This window comes from Salarias fasciatus, chromosome 10, assembly GCF_902148845.1.
Source record: "Salarias fasciatus chromosome 10, fSalaFa1.1, whole genome shotgun sequence".
Taxonomy (NCBI): domain Eukaryota; kingdom Metazoa; phylum Chordata; class Actinopteri; order Blenniiformes; family Blenniidae; genus Salarias; species Salarias fasciatus.
The window spans coordinates 16,156,469-16,178,301 of NC_043754.1; the positions used below are offsets into that span (position 1 = coordinate 16,156,469).

Genomic DNA, 21,833 nt, shown 5'->3' on the forward strand with positions numbered 1-21,833 from the left:
TTCTGCTATTTGTAACCTTTCATTTTGATGTTTCTGTTTTCCCAGGTTAAAATAATTCAGATCGGGTGACGAGGACTGGACAGCAGCCAAATCTGATTTCATGGGGGTGGATCTAAATATAAGTGAGCGTGATCAAATCATGTGTTCATCAGAATACCAACAGAGTCACAAGCTTTCTGCCTCTCATCCTCAAGCATTCATTCACCCCCTTCTGTTCTTATTTTGGAGGACTACTTGCACTCGCACCATGAAACGATCTGTTATTTTTTTTTCCTGCTCTTTAACCTTTGAGGTGGTTCATGAATTTATCTATGAAGACAGAAATGACATTAAAGGACAGCAATTACAGCAGCTTCAGATTACCCAGAAGAGTGAGATCAGCGAAATTCGGTCCATTACGATGATGAAACCGTATTTAAAAGGCAAAGAGTCTCACTCACTGTATATCTAATCAAGCCCACCCCAGGAAGGTTTTTAAAGCATTAATAAATTGGCTGAGAAAGAACACAGCAGGATCTGTGGTAAATGTTTTTTAATGACCTTAACGTCATCACCATTTTAAATGTCTTCATTTCCCCCCCCCCAGAAGTGTTAATGTACCTCGTAAAAAAAAAAGATAAATTAAAAAAAAAAAAAAAAAATCAAAGTTAGGCACTTCCCTGGCCGTCAGCACTGTTTGCTGTCTGAGTTTTTCCATTCAGGATTAATGTACAGGACTAATTCTTATTTTTGTAGGTCCAGTTTTCTTCAACCGCATTTAAAAATGTGTTATTTTGCTGAGGGGCTTAATGACCTAAAAAGAAATAACAACTTCCACAAATTTTATTGAGAAGGTTGAACTTTTTTTTTTTTTTTTTTTAATGATGGATTTGTTTTGGATCATTACTGGTGGACAAATAACCTCTTGGTCGACTGTGATCGGGAAATATCTGCTGAAATAATCAAAATTAATATAAATGACAGTGATTTAATAAAAATAAGAGCACGACGATAGATTAATTAACTTACCATATAGAAACGAGTGAAAACACCTGTAAACAGGAAACTAAATACTGTCTGTTGATGTTTTCTTTTTCTTTTGGAAAGTTATAAATACTTTTGACAAATTTCTCAAAACTCTTTACTTTGCTTTCACGCACGCGCTCACATGACTGCCGTGCTCGAGGATCAACTTCCTCTGGGAGAGGGTTGGTGTTTGAAGACAGTGGCGGCCCTGGGAAGACGACCAAGTCCACCAGCTGGAGATGAGTTACTGCTGCTCACACACACTTCATCTCAGTCGAAATGGACCAAACCACAGAACGGCAAATATATTAATCTTACATGACCTTGTCTAGTTCAAATACTTGTTTTAAAGAATTACGTTTTAGATAATTTGTTTAAATTCCGTTTGAGTGTGGAACTTGTGACAGGAAGCTGGAGTTTCAGATCATCAGGAAGAACATTCACCATCAGTGCTCAGATTGCCGCGCTATTTCTTCAGATCAGAGTTTATAAGTTTAGCTCAAACGAGAATCGGTCCATAAAGCAGCGCCAACACTCTTCGCACCCCTGAGCAGACCAACATTAACAGGAAGGGATGCTGTTTGTGCTCCTCGGCCTTTTGAATTTTACAGCTCTTCTTCCAGTTAAGGACTGCAGCATCATCTGGATCACATGTGGAGACACGTTTCCTCCCATCAGCAGACACGACCAAGAACCAGTGTTTGAAGCTGTCTGGATGTTCATGTTGTGCTATTTATTCTCCAACTGTAAACTGTAAATATATTTCCATGTGCCAACGGAAAAAAAAATAACTTTTTTTCCCCTTCCAGTAAAGTCACCTTTCCGACAGAGATCCTTTTGAGGGGTTTTGAACGGTGTCTTTGAACCCAGGGGGCCAAACTGAGACCACCCGCTGTGTGAGTTTAGACAGGAAGCCGCCGACATTCAGCACAGGCTGCAGGCTTCGTGGGTGACTGATGCTGTCTCGTCCCCTCTGGTTGTCTGTCGCTGCCTCGGATTTTGACACCGGGGCGAATCAGCGGTAGAACGACACTGTGACATTCTGTTCGTCCTCAGTGACGTGGACGGAATCAGGAATGAAACGGCACCAAACAAAGTTGCACAGTCACAAATCTATGGAAGTTCAGTGAAAAGAAAGAAGAAGAATTTCTGTGAAGCTCTATCATTTCCGGTTATTTGTGGATTATACCTGTGTGTGAATGAATGGTTTTGCATTTGATGGCGCCGATGATGAAACAGTGTTCGACAACACTGCAGTGTCTCTACATTTCCCCGGTGAGCCATGCTCAAATTGGTATTTTGCATGTTATTGCAGGTGTCCGGTCTCCTTTTGCATACTTTGCTTGAGTAAACGAGGAATCCCATTGTTTTATGAATACCTGAACCAAAGCAAAAAGATAAAACCTGCAGTGTTTGACGTGCATACAATCAGAAAGAAAATAACCCTTTCTCCATCAATGAAAACACAACATGTCCGAGAACCTGTTCCTGCACTAAAACTCAAGGTCTTTTATTGCTTTTTTAAAAAAAAAAAAAAGAAGAAGAAAAAAAACAAAGGCGCCTACAGAAATCAGGAGTTTATTTGGTGCTTCAGACGTCTCAGCTGTATCCTGTGAGCCCAGAGCCAGCAGCAGGTGCTGCAGTGCAGCAGTCACATCTTAATTTCCCTTCGCTCTGTTAAACTAAAATGATTATCGAAGAATAACATTAAAACAAAAACACACTTTTGGGTTTGTTTTTTTTTAATAACAGATGTGCAGTTAAAATAAGGTGCAAAAGGACCAGGCACTTGAAACTGTGCCGTGCGTCAGAATTAAATAATATGAGCCCAGTGCTCTTCAGCAAACTATCAATAAAGCTCTTGCAGAACAATGAAACCAGTCCCTGGCGTGACTGGTGTTTTCTGATTAGATGGGGCTTGACGGAGCGCCCAGAAATCCTCCACCATCCCAACAACCCATCCATCACTTTATGAAGAGCAAAAAATCATTAATAGAAAAATAAATGACAGATATAAAGCTTATATATCTACTCTTACGCATATTCAGGTCACATAAAGTCACTCTAAATTAACTGCTGAGAAGATATAAAGGTACTTTTATGCCCTGAAGCAAAAATATTTATTTGAACAGTGAATTAGTACCTGGCTGGCAGTGAAATGTGAGCTCCAGTAATGAGCCAAGACTCTACAAAAACTCAGAAATATCAACAACAGTACCAAAACAGTAAGAGCCGGCTGATCAAATAATCCAATGAAAACTTTAAGACTAAAAAAATTGATTTAATTTATTACAAAATAAAAGTTAATGATGGCAAATTCCTTGAAAAGACTACGACTGACAGAGGAGCAAAACTATAAATTGTCATTACAAGTGCAGCAGACAACATCCGGCTGTACCCTGTTCAAGTTTAATCACTTTATTCAGTCAACATAACTGATTCATCAAGAAGTTTTCTCAAGAGAAATTTCTATTTTTCCCCTCCAGCCATCAGAGTTTTCTTTATGCCGATTGCGTCGTCGCTGGCTCAGTTCTGTTTCTACAGTAACTGGACGGATGGATGGATGGATGAGTGGATGGATGGATTATTAATTATGGCCTCCTCTAAAAGCAAAAAGAAGATTAAAAAGTAATCTTTTTTCTTTTTCTTTTTTTTTTATTGATTTTTTTAATAATCAAAATTCATGATCACAAAAGGTTTGACACTCACTTTAAATAAGTCACAACTTCAAATGCTTCCACTTTCAAAGCAAAGCCTTCCACACAATGCTGACTTTCAACATCATGATCAACCAGTTCTCTGTAGAATTCATTAGGAAGTTCATTAGTCCAACATTAACTAAAGTTTGCCAGACTAACCAAAGATCTTAAAGTGAGTTAGTACCTCAGAGATGGCAGCTCTTGCTTTATTTAGATTATCAAGTCCATTTATTTCAAGTTTTTTTTTTTTTTTAGAGAGTAGAATTAATTATGTGAGAGGAACAGAGAGGTGATACCTCCTTTGATAGAAATAATAATAAACTGGGGATGAGCGGGAAGGGAGAGAGAGAGAGAGAGAAAGAGAGAGAGAGAGAGAGAGAGAGAAAGAGAGACTCTCTCTTCCCTCCTTCCGTCAGGGAAGCTTCAGGACTCCAGTGTGAGTTCGCTTTTCGCTTTGCCATCATGTCGCTGCCTCTCTGTGCTCACCGGAGCCAAATCAGCTCATTTACGCAAATCTCAGACAACTAGAAGCAACATTTCGACAATGCTGTGAGGCGCTGGACGGACCGGAACTCGAGCTCATCCGTCCACTGGCGGGATTTTTCTGACGTTGTTTTTTTTTTTTTTTTTCTTCTTTTTTAATTATTTTCTAATTATTTTTCGGGTGACACTGGCTGCAGACGTGAGCGCAGGAGAACTTGTGAGGCTGAGAATGGACGTACCTGTCGTCTTTTTGCTCTTCCACTTGGCTCACTCTCAGATGAAAGGTAAAGAAACATTAAATGGGATGAAGAAAAGCACATTTAGAGAACCATTCTTCCTACGCGTTGAAATTTGAAGCCCTCGCTCTCGATATACCTTTTTTTTTCCAGTCATAAAAATTGATTTAATTCATAATGGGGTGTTTTTTTTTTTATTCTCAAATGGCGTTGCTGCGCCGCAGTGCTGAAGATTAAGCAATCTTCATTACACAGCTTGTGCAACTTGCTCATGGTGTTTTCTTATTTTTTTATGAATGAACTTAGCGTCCCCATCTGTTCAATATTGCACTATAAACTGGATTATAATCAATTAAACTCCACGTGTTGCTTCCCATAAAACGCCGCGATTGAGCATTGTGACTCCAGCTGCAGTATAAATGTGTATTTGTGTCTCAAAGATTAATGCGTAAATGTACGTTAAAGACTGTGAAATTCAGGTGCAAATGAAAAAAAAAAGATTATATTCCTCATTGTTGCATGGGATTGCAAGACAGCGTGTGAATACTAACCAATGATTAATAAATAACAATAGTCACATTCGTCAATTTCTTACGCATCCATTGCTCACTGCTGAAAGAGACGTGCCATTAGCAGAGAGGGCTGGACATGCCGAATAACGAAAAGTTCACTCTTCATTTTTTATTCATTCACATCACAAACCTCCTCACATTTCCTCCTCCACCTCTTCTTCAGTGACTCATCCTCAGGACTCTCATTGTGCCAGAAACGTTTGGATGAGATTTGGTGTTTTTCCTTTGTCAACATGGTTTGGCACTAAAGTGACTAATGTGGGATTGTTAAATTCTATTGTGGTTCAACTGCTGCAGTTGTTCAGTGTGTGGAGATTTTCTGCAGCGTCTAAATTATTTTTGTTTTGATTGTGTGTGTGAAATTGGTTTTGAAATGGCCACAAATACTAAGTTTTCCAGATGCTTCTTATCGATTGTTATCCTAGAATTGTTCATCTCTTGCAGTAGTCACCCTGAAGTGAGCACTTCTACACAATCTGCACCTCACTGCATCACTAGGAGAGATTTGCATCTGTATGAAATTGACTTGTTCCTTCATATCTTCGTTTCAGTCACTTTGCTGCCTCAGTGCAGTGAAAGTCCTTTTCTCCTCCACTTTAATGAGGGTCAGCTGATAAAGAGACGGTCTCCAGCACAGGTTGGAGCTCATTTGTTCAGAGTCCCGGATCGATATGTGCAGATAACACAGGGATGAGTCTTTTCTTCTGCCACATCTGATTCTTTTCTTTTGAAAGTTTAGCTCACTAACAAAGCATTTCTTCTTCTTCTTCTTCTGAGACCAGAGAGAAAATCGGAGTATGTCAATAAAAACCCACACAGAGGGAGATCATGCAAACTTCAGATAAAGCCCCTTCCTCGACCTAATCTTGTTTTGAGAGCACAAACACACCGTTGTTGAACAACCTGCTGTCATGCTTCATCTGAATGTTGTTGCTCAGTCTGTCTAAAAGTAAACAACTTTCAAGATTTCCAAGTGTGAGTGTTTCTCGGTGTATAAATAGACTTGTGTTGGGCGCTCATGTGTGGCAGGGGTGTCGTCTGCAGCCCCACACACCTCTTCCCTGCTGCAGGCCCATTGTGTGAAAGCTTGCTGCCTCACAGAAGATTACCGAGTCAAAGCAAATCTGCTCTTTTCACATTGATTCTGATTCTTTGCCGTAATTGTCTCGGTGGAGGGAAGCGCTGTGCTTGACACGCTTAATAACTGGTCAAGGAAACCTGTCCTCATTAGTTTTCAGGGAATAAGACGCGAGTCACCCGATGGATGTGGCTTATACTTCACTCACAAACTCATAAAGCCACAAATAAATCTTTCATGGAGCGCAGAGGAGGACCCATTTTGTCATTGTCTCATTTCACACATTGGAGCGTATTACCTTCAGTAGATATAAAAAACAGAGTCCGAGCAGAAATTAAATTCATCTGCCAAACTAAATCCATACTTGGAAAAAAGCCTCAGTAGCCACGCTTTTCTTTTATTTGTATTTTTTGATTCTCTTTGTCTCCAGTCATATCTGATGTGCGTCACGTGGAAAAAAAAAAAGCAGTTATAAATGCGAGATTATCAAAAGCGCCATGAGGAGCTTTCTTTCAAATTGGTGCTTGTGTTCAGTCTCTCATAGAGGAGCAGAGCAGCGCCTCACGCTGTGCTGTGGCGCTCTCGTAAATTTTTAATGGCATTTATTTGACTGATGTTTACAAGTCAGTAATCCCAAAAAGTGTTGCCGTGTTCAATCCGTTGCACACCGACCCTGCGGTGTGGTTGTCGGCGCTCTCGTCTCGTAGAGAAGAAACCACGAGTTCAGGAGTTTGCATGTTCTCCCTGCGCGTGCTGGGGTTTCCTCTCGACGTAACGGTGCGTTCATGTCTCCCTCTGTTTGGACTAATCCGTGTGTGATCTCCCTCCACACGTGGTTTTATTGGCTCTACAGTGGAGGGGATGGATGGGAAGTTGTGTAAACATCACGTCATAGCGTCACAGGTGGATAAGACACAGTTGTGTTCTGAAGAAAGCGCGATCTCATTATTTAAATTAGTTTTCTGTGCACAGGTCATTACATTTCTCTTTTCTGCTTGGTTACCTGATAGCCTTAATTTATTTAATGCAGGAAGTGGAAAACAAAGTTTCTTTTTCGAGCTCCTTTTCTCGTTGTACAAAGCAGAGGTAGCAGAAGAGAAGCCAATAAAATAATCTGATGAAATTCGCGAACTGTTCGCACAATTTTCAAGGGCGAAACTAAAACTGAAGTTTCAGGGAAGATGCTCTGACATTTCGAACATTGCACCAGAAAATGTAATCCAAAGTATGCCGCTATCAGGAGTTATTCTCAGCAGCATAACTTTCATACTTTCTAAAGCAATGCAGTATTGTTATGGTCACATTTCTGCCTGCTGGGAAATGTATAAAGTATCAGGGGGTCTTTGCAGCAAAGAGTAACACCGAGAAACACAGCCTGCAGAAGAGAGCACTGCTTTTCCACACATGTTGCATCGTGCGTCTGTTCAGAAGTTCGGATGGGTCGAGTTTATCAAGCAATCTTTAATTGAGATGCACTTGAATGTGTTTGGAGGATTTGGTGCACTGCAGTGTCTCGGTGCACAGACAGTTTTCACACAAGCTCTTCTTCAGGTTCTTCAAATTTATTTCCTACACCATAGAGCAATCATTAAAATCCACCTGCCTATGTTACAGCGATGGGCAGCCTTGATGGAAAGATTCATCGTCATTATCAGAGCGAAACACTGAGCACAGAAATCACAATTATGAAAATTATAGCTAGAAAAGGATTATGTACAGTATATGTCTGTAATTTGAATCAACTTGCATGCATATTTTTTATTTATTAAGATTGGTTTCGATTGATACCTGGTTCAAATGAAATCAGCAATTGATCACATTTTCAGACGGGAAAGTATTGAGGGCAACAGTTTGTGGAGCAAGGGGCACCAGCAGTGAATCCCAATCACTACAAGCAACATCAAAACTTGCTTTTTAAGGAGCGTGTTAGCAAATCCCGTCTGTTGGCCACAGTTAAACTGAACTTTTTATGTGGACTGAGCTCCCGTAAAATAAAACCCCTAATCCCTCTTAACAATGGAGAGTCACAGTCACATTGCTCCCATCAAGGATTTGTTTTCTAGGATCAGTGGTAATAATTGATTCGTTCCAGCACATGTTGACTGAGGGTAATGGCGATAATTGTTTTTTCTCACAGCAAGAAAACCTGGGTTCATCTGTGTTCTTTAACCTTTTTGCAGCAGCTTTTTTTTTTTTCTTTTTACGCGTGTGTGGCTTTTCTCTCTGGCCCAAACACATGAGGTAAATTGGCGACTCTCCGTTGCCTGCAGGAGTCGGTGGGAGACGGCCGCCTGTGTGTCACTCCCTGTTAGGCCGGTAATTGAGTGGCAATTCATCACGGGGGCGCCCGGCCCTGCCTTTACCCAATGTCAGCAGGGAAAGGCTATCTTATCTCGGAAAAAGCTGGTAAGGCTCAGTTTTAAGCTAAAGTTTGAGACCAGGTACTCCGAGTGGCGTGAAAATTCGATTTCAAACTGAATGTCACTGTTTTGTCACACAGTCACGGTTTCTAAGTGCACATCCACCGTTCTAGTGTTGACCAGTAAACAGGGGAAAAGGTGTTTGATTGCATTACATGGCAGATAGACAGATTAGTTCCGAACTGCTCCACTGAGGGGAGAAGTAATGATTTGTTTGAGCTTCTTTCATTGGATCAGGGAAATTTTTCCAAATGGTGTGGGACATGGCGACTGCCGCATGGACTGTTTTATATGCTGAATGCTGTCGACTGTCAACAAATCCAGTTTTAAATGTGTGTTTTCACCTCGGCTTCATCAGTTCAGACAGCTGGTAAATCAGTCAATGTGAAGAGGAATGTGGAAAGTATTTTAAAAAGACAAGTGTTAAGTGAAAACATGTAGCCTTTGAAAATGTATTGGAAAAAACTGCTGTGACCAAAAGGGACTTTTTTTTCCAAATGGTCACTGGAGGACTCCTGTTTGAAGTGGAGACACAGTACAACACTTCGGTTTTGTCGCACTGTGCTGACTTTGAAGTCGCTGAACTATAGTGCACTTTGCTGGGAGGGATGAAGGAATTTATCGCCCTCTGGCACATGTGGCCACAATTCAGACGAACCCTTTACTTGCTATGTATTTCCTCCAATTATTGAAATGGTTTACACTGAAATTAAATGTTTCGCTTGTCCCCCTCTTCTTAAAAAAAAATAAAAAATCATGATTCATCCTCAAAATATTTCTAATATAAGAAAGTGTTCAGTAAAACTGCAGATCAGCCAGCCACAGAGCAGAAACTCATCTATCTCGGCACGGTCAGAATGAGCTGCTGCAATTCACGCCGGGCATGAGAATGGGGAACAGAGGTGACTTTATTCACTTTTAACGCGACATAGCTCACGCTGTCAAATGGGCAGCTCAGAGTGTTTCACACACTGAAGCAGCAATATGCTCAAGTTCACTGAAAACTGGACAATAGAAGATTGGTCACATTCAGATGTTGGGGTTCCAACTGTGGGACGTGCTGAAGCTTTTGGGGTTGGGTCCAGTATCGATATTCTTCTCTTCGAGAGTGCAACCGCCTCCTAAATAAATAGATAAATAAATAAATAGATAAATAAAATACTTCCACTGTAAACTTGCAACCTTCCTGCCAGGAGCCAGGGTGCAGGGAGGAAGATTTACTCTGTAGTTTATAGGAATAATAAAAGACATAAAACTACTGATACAAGACAGAACAGAGCTGCAGGAGAACAAACCAAATCACTGTTTCTTCATTTCACAGCTTGTTATTAAAATCCTTTTCAGTTTTATCAAGATCTTGTGGAGTAATGTTCCAGGATTAGTTTCATATTGGGGTTTGTGTTAATATTGTACATTCATCTAGTTTGAGCAGCCGCAAATTCATTAATCTGAATTTGATACCCACTCATTTGGAGAGAATGTGTCAAGATCAAAATATTCTATTATTAACCTCGTTCATTTGAAAAAAAAAAGTAGTCAATACAGTCCTATACAAGATGCACTGTTTAAAAGGTGTTTTATAAAGAAAACACTCTGGGAAATGAACTACAGGTACCAGGCAAGCTTGAACATTACATTAATGTATAGATTACACTGACTGATTTACCTTTTCTGCATTTTCAAAGGAGACTAACAATCCTTCATAAACTGTTAAGAATGCCTATTTCTAGGAAGCGGTAGTTTCAACTTCTATATCCAGCACTGAGATTTCATGATAATTGTTAAAAGTTAAATTAACGTCTCATAAAAAATGCATGAAGACATCCGCATACACATTTTTACCATCGTGACAAACCACTTTTTAATGCTTCAGGATGAGAATAATGCTGTGTTTTGTAAATATACTCTTATGTTTAATATATTATGAACTTAGGTAACATTTGAACAACTTTTGGTTCACATTATACCCCTGACCCCAATTTCAATAAATCTATAAGTAAAATGGATTAATGCAATACTTTATCCTGATTAAATACATGTAATAACACAAAAGTAATGCTGAGGTGAAACTCTAAATTTATTTTCAAGGAGCACAGAGTCTTTCCTTTCGTAATTTAGGGAATGACAGACTCATTAAAAATGGTTTCAACAATAACCATTGATCTTTTGTGCTGATGTTATCCAGCCAGGCCTCGCTTGAGCCAGAGGTGCAATATGTGTTTCCATAGTTTTTTTTTAATCACATCAATTCATTGGAATAAAAAAAGATATCCTATCACATTGTTACTCATTCTCAGGCGATTCATCACACAAACACAAAGAATGACTGAAATTCACTTTCCAGTCCCGATCCTGAAGGTTAGCGTCACGTTTGGAGGAACGCGCAGCTTGTTGCCACATCGCCAGAAAAACAAAACGAAGCAGATCAGATGATGTTCACAGCATCGTCGGCTCAGTGGAGTCACGCTGCTGGGGGCCACAGGGCCCGTCTTCAGCTCTCTGTAGTGGTTTTGATTCACAGAACACATGACGACCGTTTTGATGGCAGAATGGTTCTGAACTTTGCCCACGAGATGGAATCTCATCACGCAACACCACACGTCACAGGATCACTTATTTTAAATTGGCATGTAGTCTCGTGTTTGTCCATATTTGAATTAATTCCTGTTCTGCACGTGAAGGGACCGTCACAGCGTGAGGCCTTTTTAATGTGAATAGTTACCTTGTTTAAACACAAGTAACAGTCGTTTCATGCAAAATGTTTTATAGGGCTGGCACGCATTACTCAGAAGAAGCTTGTTGATTCACAACTGAAGGAAAACCACAGCCGATCTAAAAAAAACTCCTCCAGCAGCTGAGTTAAAGATGGCTGACATCGGATATTAGAAGATAACAAAGATCTGTTTAGGGTTTTTGTTGTAAATGTTCCATAATGTGGAGAAACATGTGGAAGTGACTGATAAAGAGATGGTTTACTGTTTTTTTTTCCCCCAATGAGGTGCGTGCCTGTGTCATGTAAAGTTATTATTGTACCATTTTTATTGTGTTTATATAAAAAGATGATGATTAATACTTGGAAACAAAAATCATCCTTTCTGGGAGAATTTCAACAAACTTTCTGTTTTCTTACACACTGGCAGTTTTTTTTCTTTCGATAACTATATGTCAACAGAGAGTGCATCAGTTTCTCTCTCTCTCTCTCTCTCTCTCTCTCTCTCTCTCACAGCTCTGGCGGCCAGCAGAGTGGTCGTTTGCCCTTTGGGTCAGTTTCCATGTGGAAACGTGAGCGAGTGCCTTCCGCAGGCGTTACAGTGTAACGGATACAAAGACTGCCCCAATGGAGCCGACGAGGTGCGCTGTGGTGAGTGTCTGTGAGCCGCGGCTTGAAGCAAACCGTCCGTGTGTGTTTTTACATTCTATTTACAAAAGGAATTTATTTCAGTGCCTTTTGTAAAAAGCTGATAAATAATGAAAGTCGTAGGTCACGTGTGCTGAATGACCCAGATCAGGTCAACTCAACTCACTGCGCCATTCATTCTACAATCAATGGGTGTGTGTGTTACAAATCATGACCTGACGAACGGTTTAATAGCTCAAAGTGATCTAAACCTTGATCCCCTTGGCTGCATGAGAACCACGACTGCAGGTCATTAGCGGCCCCTTTAGTTTTTTATCAAAAAACCTCCAACGTGAAGATCTATTGACACATATCAAAAAGCTTCTCCACAAGGTGGATCCACATATCCAGGGGTCTGCAGACTTTATGTAAACACGTTTACCTTGAAAATGAGGCTAATGCAGCTCATGAAGTTTCATATATAGTTTTGATGCACATACAACAAATATATCTCATTTGTTTATGAAGTTTAAACTACAGTTCAGAATAGTGAACATTTCTACATTTAACCTGTTTTTGTACATGAGTTCTACAGTTTTGGTCCTCTTTTAAAGCTATTTTTGGAAGCTGTGTCACTCTTTTTTTTTCTTTTTGGTTTTTTTTTTTTTTTTTACTTCTTTTTAACCAGCTTTGCATGCTTTTTTAAAACCGCATTTTCTTCTTTTAGAAATTCTTAACATTTCAGCCCCCCCCCCCCCCAATTACTTGTGGTTAGCACCGTTTTCTCCAATTTTAATTGTACATTTTTTATCCCTTTTGAACCAAGAGTGACTAATCATTTTGAATGGTACTGTGGTGTGTCACTATAATAAAAAGTCAAATGTTTATTCATGTTTTACGTTGTGAAAGGAGCTGCTACAAAAGGAATAAAGAGGCACATGGGGCTCCAGAGCTGCAGGTTGCAGACCCCTGCACATATGCAACAAATCGGACAAACATGGACCTTTTCAAAATACTCTTGTCCCACAGCAGGAATATCTGTAGTTTGACTCTGCGTGAAGGTTTCATGTTCTGTGTGAATGGGTTTCTTTCAGATAATCTAACTTCCTCCCACACAAAAAAAAATTGTTCTGACAACATGTAGTGTGTGTTGTGCGACGGTCTCTCTTCAAGTTGTGCCAACTGGCGATCATTTTCATTATAAGGTAAAAACTTTCCACTAACAGGTCAGTAAAATCAAGACAACAGATTCTGCACCGGTTACCTTGCAGAACGTCTTCTGAATTAATTTACCAATTCCATCCTCCACAGGCCATTCAGGGCTTCTTTTGAGTCTAAAATGCTCATTTTATAGTCATTAATTGATTACAATCTCACAGTGATGCAGTGTATTCAACATCTCTTCTGTTTTTCAATCAGTTGGATTTAAGAGTTCTTCTTCTTTCCATCTAATGCAGTCCGACTCTCCATAAAACTTCTCAGAAACACTATTTTCTGCAATATGAAGATGTATTTTAGTCATCACGCCAAACACAAATTTGCCTCAGTGTGACTGATTGTGCCTTTATTCCAGCCATACGCTGTATTTACCTCCAGTGCTATCGTCCTTTCTCTGGGCCACGCTGTGCATCGCCGCTCTTGTAGCAACGGGAAGCCAAACTAAATTCCGGCTCTGGGCCGCTCGCTAATATGCACAACATCATCTTCCCACCTGAGTTCTGTGGATATTTAATCGTGGCTTTCTGAACATCTTCAGTAACGTGAATGCTGCAGGCACGTATATTTGAGATTTTGGATGTTCAAATCCCAGCTGGATTTGGGGTATAATTTCATAAAGGTACTTGGCGTGGGATGAAACAAACTTCCCCAGCATGCAGTCCTCCGTTCTGTGGCAAAGCAGGTGTATTTGTTCACGTCTACTTTTGCTCCACAGATAACCTTCCTTCAAGCTGTATTTCCCTTTATGAGTAGTCGATATCACCCACAGCTGTGGATGTAGGTGTGGGCACAGACGACTCTCAGGAATCATGTGTATGTTTTGTTTTCATCCTCCCGGCGCTGCTCCTCTCCATTACAACAGTAGCTCCATGTGCCAACATGCACGAGGAAAACACGTCTCTGCATCTCTATAGAAAATAGTTTAATCAAAGAAGCTCTTTGTGGATCAGGCACAACTCTTGGAGAAGTGTGTCTCTACACTTTGACGCAGAAACTAGCGAAATGCTGCGCACGTTGTAGTTGGCGTGCTAGGCCACTGGTGCACAGATTCAAAAGCAGCGTTTTCAGTAAGTTGCATTTCCCCCCATTTACACGTAAAGGAAACCTGAGTGTTTTTGAAAGTTCCATCCTTTTTCAAACGTTGTCTTTCAGAGGATCTGACTGCTGTCGTCTTGTAAATGTAAATAACATTTTCACGTGAAAACACTAAGTTGCAGTTTTGACCTCGGTGTTGAACTTCCTGTCTCTGAAATTGAAATGAACTGATTTGACTTTCATTGTCAGTCTGGGGAAATTCAGATTGGGAAGCCAGTTTATCAGCTTTTTACTCGGGTAATGATGAGAAAAATATTCACAGGATGAATGTCAGTCAGAGCGGTCAATGGGTAAAATCGAAATACGTCATCTTGACCGTATTTAACTTTTCATGAATCGCGCTTCATGATCAAATCATTTTAAGTCCTTTCAGTCAGAGTTCTGTAGCTATAATTCAAAATTTCTGCAGCATTAAAAGCTTTTCTGAAAACTTTCAAGTTAACGAATGGCTCCATTTTATCACATCAACACCAGTAACTCTTCAAAGCTCTTTCTCGGCTTTTTTCTTTCTTTCTTTCTTTCTTTCTTTTTTTTTTTTTTTTTTTTTAAATAACTGGCTGTGGAAAGCGGCTGAGGTTGGTATTCTAGTGGAAAGTGTGGGTGTACTTTCAGAAACATGGTTTACAGCTACATGGAGCCCTGACTTTATACCGCTGTTGAAAAGTCTGTCCTTTATAAAGCAACATAATTGCAGATGTATTCAGATATGATGATAAAAAGCCTCTTTTAAAGTAGACGGAATGTTGGCGATTGAGCACTTAATTTGACTCATCCAAGTACCGCTGAGCCAGTCGATGCTGAGCGTGACGCCATATTTATGGAGACACCGACACGGGATGGATATCAAACGACTCCTCACAATACTTTAAATCCATAAAATTCACTGTATTTCTCTTCTACAGCTTTCTGTCGCAGGTTCAGTGTTGCAAAGAATGTTTTTGCTCCGATGATGAATAAGGCGTTGCGTTTGAATTATTATATTATTGTTTGATCATTATATTGAATAGGAGCTATAAATAAGCAGCATCCACAATAGCAATAAAGAGCTTTTCATGACCCTGATAAACATGATGGTGATCAGGAGGAAACTTTTTTTTTTTAATCTTCTTGTAGTGTGCATCTCAGCAGTTTTATTGCAATCAGTTCTAAATCGATCCATCTTCTGAATCACTTTGTAGAGGCTTTAGCCTTTCCCAGGTGTTGAAACCAGGCCGCACCGGTCCACCATAGGGTCAACACAGTCATACACGCTCAGACCGACCTCTGTTCTAGATCACCAGGTGATTTTAAATGCATCTCTTTGAATTACTAATCATGAAGATGATACACAACTCTATATAACGTGTCCTTGAATCACCTCTGCCCTTCATACCTGTGTAAAAGAAATCAATATGTCAGGGGTTTCTTTCTGTATTAAATTGTAAAAAAAAAAATCCTAAGGTAATTGATTTTAGAACCAAAAACAGTCGGTGCTCATCTTGACTCCATGTCACTCAAGAAAACAGATCAAGCCAGAAATCTGGGTGCAATTATGGGCTCAGACCTAAAACTCAACCACCACATTAAGTCAATAACAAAATCGTTTTACTACCATATGAAAAATATCGCAAGGATCTGACCAAACAAGACTGAGAGATACTTGTCCAGCAGGCTGGATTAGTGTAGCGGTGTGTTTACAGGTGTCAGCTCCTCCAGCTGGCCGCTCAACCAGAGTCCTCACCAGTAAAAAGCAGAGTCTCACTGAAGAACACTTCTTCCCACTGAAAGAAAATCACTAAAATAAAGGTAATTGGGGCGGCTGTGGCTCAGTTGGTAAAACACGTTATAAAGCTTTTACTGAATGGTGTGAGAAATAAACTTGTTAAGCCTTGTTTGAAGGAAAAATGTATAAGAAACAAGAAAAAAAAACTGTCCTGCTGTCTGAAACATTCTCTCAATTTTTAAAACCCCAGAAACATAAAAGCAGGGCATTGTTAGGGATTTTATAAGACATCATCTTTTCCACATTCGGACATATCTTTTCCTAAAAAGTAAGAATTTTTGGGTTTGACCAAACGATACGGCAGTGATTTGAAATTCATGGTAGCGATTAGCGTTTCATGCCTCCACCCTGGCTCCAGCTCTCCCCATGTGGCTGGGAAAGTTTACTTTTTAATGTGTGGTGCAATGATCAGAATTTTCCACCAGCATACTCTCCATGTCTTTGAACTTATGAATGAATGCTGTGCGCTCCACAATAAACGCCGATCCTCCTTTCTCTCATTTTTGCTTTAATGTTTCCCATGTTGTTTTTTCCATTCTATTTATAAAGAACGGGGAGATATTTTAACTGAAGCCTATAAAAAGATATCAAGCACTCCAGATAATGTTGCTTTCATTGTTTTTTTTTTTTTTTAAGAAGTCTTTTTTTTCAAGTCCAAATCCCTTTTGTAATTCTCTGCAGGTTTTTTAGATTCCTGTGAGTCAGTGTACACACTGCTGTCCCACCATTGTCTCAATCCATCTTCATTAATTCCTGGTTTGAATTAAAGGAATCTGGAGAAGGCTAAAATAATTTAATGCCTCCATCATCTTCTGTTCTTTTTCACATCTTTCTCCTAATGTTCCGTGTTTGCTTAATAATGTCATTATTTGCCGTGTTGGTCCGTTTTGTTCGCTGTGTTCTCGAATGTCTTTGCCTCTTTGTCTTTCCGTCTGTCCTGATTCAGAAGGCGGCCAGTTCAGATGCAGAGCCTCACTTTGGCTGCATAGAGATATTGTCTCAGAGCAGTCAAGGACGACTCGCCCTCCTCCTTTGGTAATCGAAGTGTCTTACACATAACCCAGATAAAGCTAGGAGTCATTTTGTCCCACCGTCTAAATTTTTTTTCTGGAATCATTTGTTGAATAGATTAAAAACTGTCTCTGTAACTCATTTATTTTATCTCTTCGGTTCACGTCTCATAAAGCCTTTTGTAGGCTGCCGCCTGCTGATGACCCAGGATGTTATTACTGACCTGATTAGAACTTAATACAAATCTTTCCTTTAGATTTTCTGTCATTTGACCCTCAGATATTTTATTATTTTGTCAATTCATTTGATGGTGTACTGTTTTTGACCTTATTGGCTAATCCAAAGTGGGTAATGCTGCTCTTGCTGTGTTTAATTTAGAATCTCATTACTTACCGACGTCCTCAAATGTTGACCCGTTTGGGGATGATTCTGTCCGGGTCACCGAGTCACAATAACGGCAGTGAGAAGTCCTGTGATTAGTTGCTATTGTTCCTTTAATTCCATTTAAGTCATTACTCTGGCCGTTCGTTTGCCTGCGATTTGATTAATACTGCGAACAGGATCGGGCGAAGGCGACGCCCTTGTCAAGTTGCTCATTGTGCGATAAATCAGTCGAATGTCCACTCATTTTCATCTGTCGGTTCTCACTAAATTGAATTGGTTGTTCCTGAGTCCCTCGCTGCTCCAAAAATCTCCGGTCGTCATAATGAAAAGCCTTTTCACTCACAACCGGAGGACTGATCTCAGTCCCCGTTCATAAATCTGTGACGTGTGGGACTCAGCCGACATTATCCCAACTCTGCTATGAAACTTTTGAGGTAAATTTCACAGTGATTTGACAAATCAGTCGTCATATCTGACATGCTTTAATCAGTCTAGCCTGGTCATTAAAAACAAAGGGGGCAGAATAAAGTGTGTGATCTCTCTCTAACAGATGGAGCTTCATTCAAACATCAAACATCTCCGTTTGTTGCCGGCAGATCGGTCTCATGTCCCCCATTCTGTCCGCTTCATTCACACTGGAGTCAAAGGTCCCTGTGCAATATTAAAACCCCTTCATTTCAAAGTCGATGATATCAAACAGTAATTTTGGCACATAGACATTAGCATAGCATTGTTCTCCATTTTACCTGTTTTTCATACCTCTCTTCTTTGTCTCTTCAGTTATTTAAAAGTTGACAGAGTTACGGCGGCTTCTCTTTATGAGCCTTTCTTAAACGAACAAAAGGAGCTGTTTTTAAAACCAAATTTAGTTGGATTATCATGTGCTTGCTGAGATAAATGTTTTTCTTTTGAATTTATCACTTGAACGTTTTCTCATTCATACCATTAACGTTCCTGTTTGAATTGGAATTTTTAAGCAGTTCACATTTAGGGACACGACTGTTACGCTGCCTCACTGACAAAAGAAAACATCAGTGGATCGGTGGAATGGCACCGGGGAAAAAATCTAAATGACCCGGGGACCTGTGTCAGTCATTATCTAGGTAACCAAAAACACACTCTATACACGAACCTCTCAGACGGATTTGCTCCTTTTCATATTTTGACTAATATCAAAGAATCTTCTGAATTCTGGAGACTTTTCTTTGGCTGGAGCTGCGGTTGTGTGGCTCCCCCAGGATCCCTCCTGGGTTTTCTCCAGTTCGTCCTCCTCCTCCTCTCCAGCGCCGATTCAGGTTCCCGGTGAACGGCGTCTGGATCCAGACTCTGTTCTCCTTCAAGATTTTGATTCAGCAGTTCATACTACTTTCTCTCTGAGCATTTTCTGTCGCAGAGACATGGTTGGATAACAGTATCTTATTTCACTGTTGTATTTTATCTTATTTTTTTCCCACGCAGCTCTCTTTCCAATCCATTCTTGGTGCGAATTGTAGAATTTTGAGTTGATGTATATTGGCCAGGCTCCATCTGCAGGCAGATCCTGTGGAAGGTGAAGATCACGTATATTTCTCCTCGATCTGGATTTCAAATCAGCTAACTTTCCCCAAAGAGCTGTTTGTTTTGTTAGTGGTGTGACTCCTGAGCCCAGTGGCAATTTCACCGAGCTGTTAGTTCATGTATTTTCTCTCACATCTCAGTGTTTCTCCAAATGTACAAATTGCATCTTTGATTTCTGTCTGTAAATCCCATATCTCCTGGCTCATAATTTCCAGGCCTGTACGATTTTTATTTTCCTCACATCCAGCTGTGCGCTCTGTCTTCACGGCCACCATCTGCTTCGATTTCACTGTTAGAAAGCAATTTTTCCAATTTGTCTCTCTTCATGTTTGTAGCTTGAGTGACTGGAGGTTTCCTCCCCGTTCCAACTTTCCCCCAGCCGCTCTTCAGCCAGAGTGATTTCTTGCTCTGTTTATTTGAGTTTTCGGGGAAGTTTTACCCTCGACGATCAGGAGCTCCGCGGCCATGTCAGAACCAGAACGCTTCAGATGCGAGTTTTTACACTGTCAAAGAAAGAGACACACGCACACACACACACACACACACACACACACACACACACACACACACACACACACACACACACACACACACACACACACAGATTCATTCCTCCGGTGAGGCAAAGGGCCTAATTTAGTTTAATGATTGTAATAAACCTGAACATCACATTCGAAAGCAATTAAAGCAGAGTCCTGCCGGTGTCCAACACTCTAACCACATCAAGATGCAGCTTCTGGAGCTGTGGTTGTTTATCACGGGGCGATCGGCACCTCCTGTGTGAGTGTTTTTTTTTTTTTTTTTTTTGCTGCATCGCATCTTGTCTGCAGAGTAAAGGATCCTTCTCACCCTGCTTGGTTTTGCAGGCGACAACATCGGATGGGCGGACCTGTTTGGTCAGGCACTCCAAAACGTCGCCCCACTGGACCACAACTCGCTCAGGAAAGAGTGTTGTAAGTGAATGTATTCATCATTTATATCATATTAATTCTCACCATGGCCGCCATTAGCATGCGTGTCCAAATATTTAAACAAGTGATAAGTGAACGTTTCTTAAGGATAAGAAAAGAAAAAATATTCAGACTTTTTTTTTAGTCTTTCCTTATCTATTTGTATTTGTTTCAACTCTTTTTATCAGCTGTAATGCAGAAAGATTGAACAGCGCATCTGAGTTTCGGTTTCATCCTATCTGATACTTACTTTTCTGTATCGCTGTGTTAGAATACCAAATACGGCATGCACTGCACAGTACTCGCTGAATTTCATAAATTGAGTCGACATCAATCTGATTACTGCCTTATCATTTCAGACCATGTAAGTCCTGAAGTGTTTGGATTTTAATCAGCAACAACTATTAATTTTCGTGTTTTTAGACGCAGAAAAAAAATTTAATTGAACCATAAACTTCGTAAAAAGAAATGTTGCATTCTGTCTCATTTGCAAACTGTAACGAGTTTATGAAGTAAAACTCATAAAGACAAATCCATAACTGCAGTGTGTGTGTGTGTGTGTGTGTGTGTGTGTGTGTGTGTGTGTGTGTGTGTGTGTGTGTGTGTTTAGTCTTGCAGGAGTATCCAGAGAGCTGTAAATGCATACGGACAGATGTGGAGTGTGTCAGCGTCAACCTGCACGACGTTCCTCCACTCTCTCCAAACGTCACCTTTCTGTAAGTCGTCTCGCACATCGAGAGCTGCCATGCACACCCCCGTGCACACCCCCGTGCACACCCTCCCACACACACGTTTTCAATTGGCTCAAACTGTAAACTATTAGAATGCTCTCCCTTTAGTCATTAGCAGTGAGAATGAACAAAATACTTTCACTAACTTATCTCACCGAATGCAGAAAGTCAGTTAATGTTCCTGCTTTAATCTGTCAACGGACTTTTGTTTACCAGCCTATTAGGAAAGCCACACACACACACACACACACACACACACACACACACACACACACACACACACACACACACACACACACACACACACACACAAACTCAGGGACAAAATTGTAATCCTGCACAGCACAGCCCCAGAAAACCCAGACTGCATCTCTGTGTGTCTGAGCTGAAACAATAAAGCAGGGAAGTTGATTCTCAGTGCCGGATCGTGATAAGCTCTGGAGAGACGGTGGACCTTTAAACTATCAGCAGGTGGAAAACGTCAAGCGAGAGAGACCGCAACCTTTAAATATAGTCCTCTGAGGTTCTGTCATCAAAAGAAGCCCACAAGATAATACAGTGATGCACTGCCTTGAATAAGCCATAAATATAAGACAGACGGATCATTCAGGGTGGCATTTATGAAGAAGACAAATGGGGTTGATGTCAGATTTTTGACCTGGATGTAATGTAAATGTACAAAGTGAAGAAATTAAACGATAAAATAAGCATGTGACAGTTGGCACCATGTTTTAGACAGAATTAGGAAGACATACATTTATCAATCAGCTATATTTTCACTTTCAGAAAGTAGTATAAAATTGTGCTTCCTGATAGATTTGGCATGTAGACTCACTGTCTGATTCCGTTGAGTTACAAGCCGAAACCTACCCGTGCTGCATTTTTATGTTCTCCCTGTGCCTGCAAAGCTTTTCTTCACCACAGTCCAAAACAAGCCTGTGAGCTCAGTTGCTGGCTGTGAATTTGTGGGGCTGACAAAATCACTTGAGGATTAGTACTGTTGTTTCCTGTCAAGGGAAAAAAAAAAACTCTTTCTGGGTGAAGTTCACGTGACCTTGTTATGTGTATATATATGTATTTTTTTCTCATTGGTTTGAGAATTTTTTTTCTCACAATGCATAAACATACTTTGAAAATCAGATTGATCGGCAAACCTTTACTGCTGTTCATTGTAAATGTGCATGTCAAAGTGATTTGACTGGAGACCAGTGTGTGGTGCGCCTGCAGTCCGGATGACAGGAGTTTAAGTTACAGACTCATATCTCCCTTCTAGTAGTTTAAAGTAAGATTCTCTA

The 21,833-nt window shown here is 40.4% G+C and overlaps 1 protein-coding gene across 1 annotated transcript in view; it reads left to right on the forward strand.

Annotated features, from left to right (window-relative positions):
* The first annotated feature begins 4,405 nt into the window (after positions 1–4,405).
* Positions 4,406–21,833, forward strand: part of rxfp2a (relaxin family peptide receptor 2a) — a 41,205-nt gene continuing 23,777 nt past the window's right edge. Inside the window, exons 1-4 of the mRNA XM_030100923.1 lie at positions 4,406–4,471; positions 11,720–11,854; positions 19,724–19,810; positions 20,418–20,523. Coding sequence (XP_029956783.1) covers positions 4,417–4,471; positions 11,720–11,854; positions 19,724–19,810; positions 20,418–20,523 — 383 coding nt within the window. The 5' untranslated portion in view covers positions 4,406–4,416. The remainder of the gene's footprint in view (positions 4,472–11,719; positions 11,855–19,723; positions 19,811–20,417; positions 20,524–21,833) is intronic.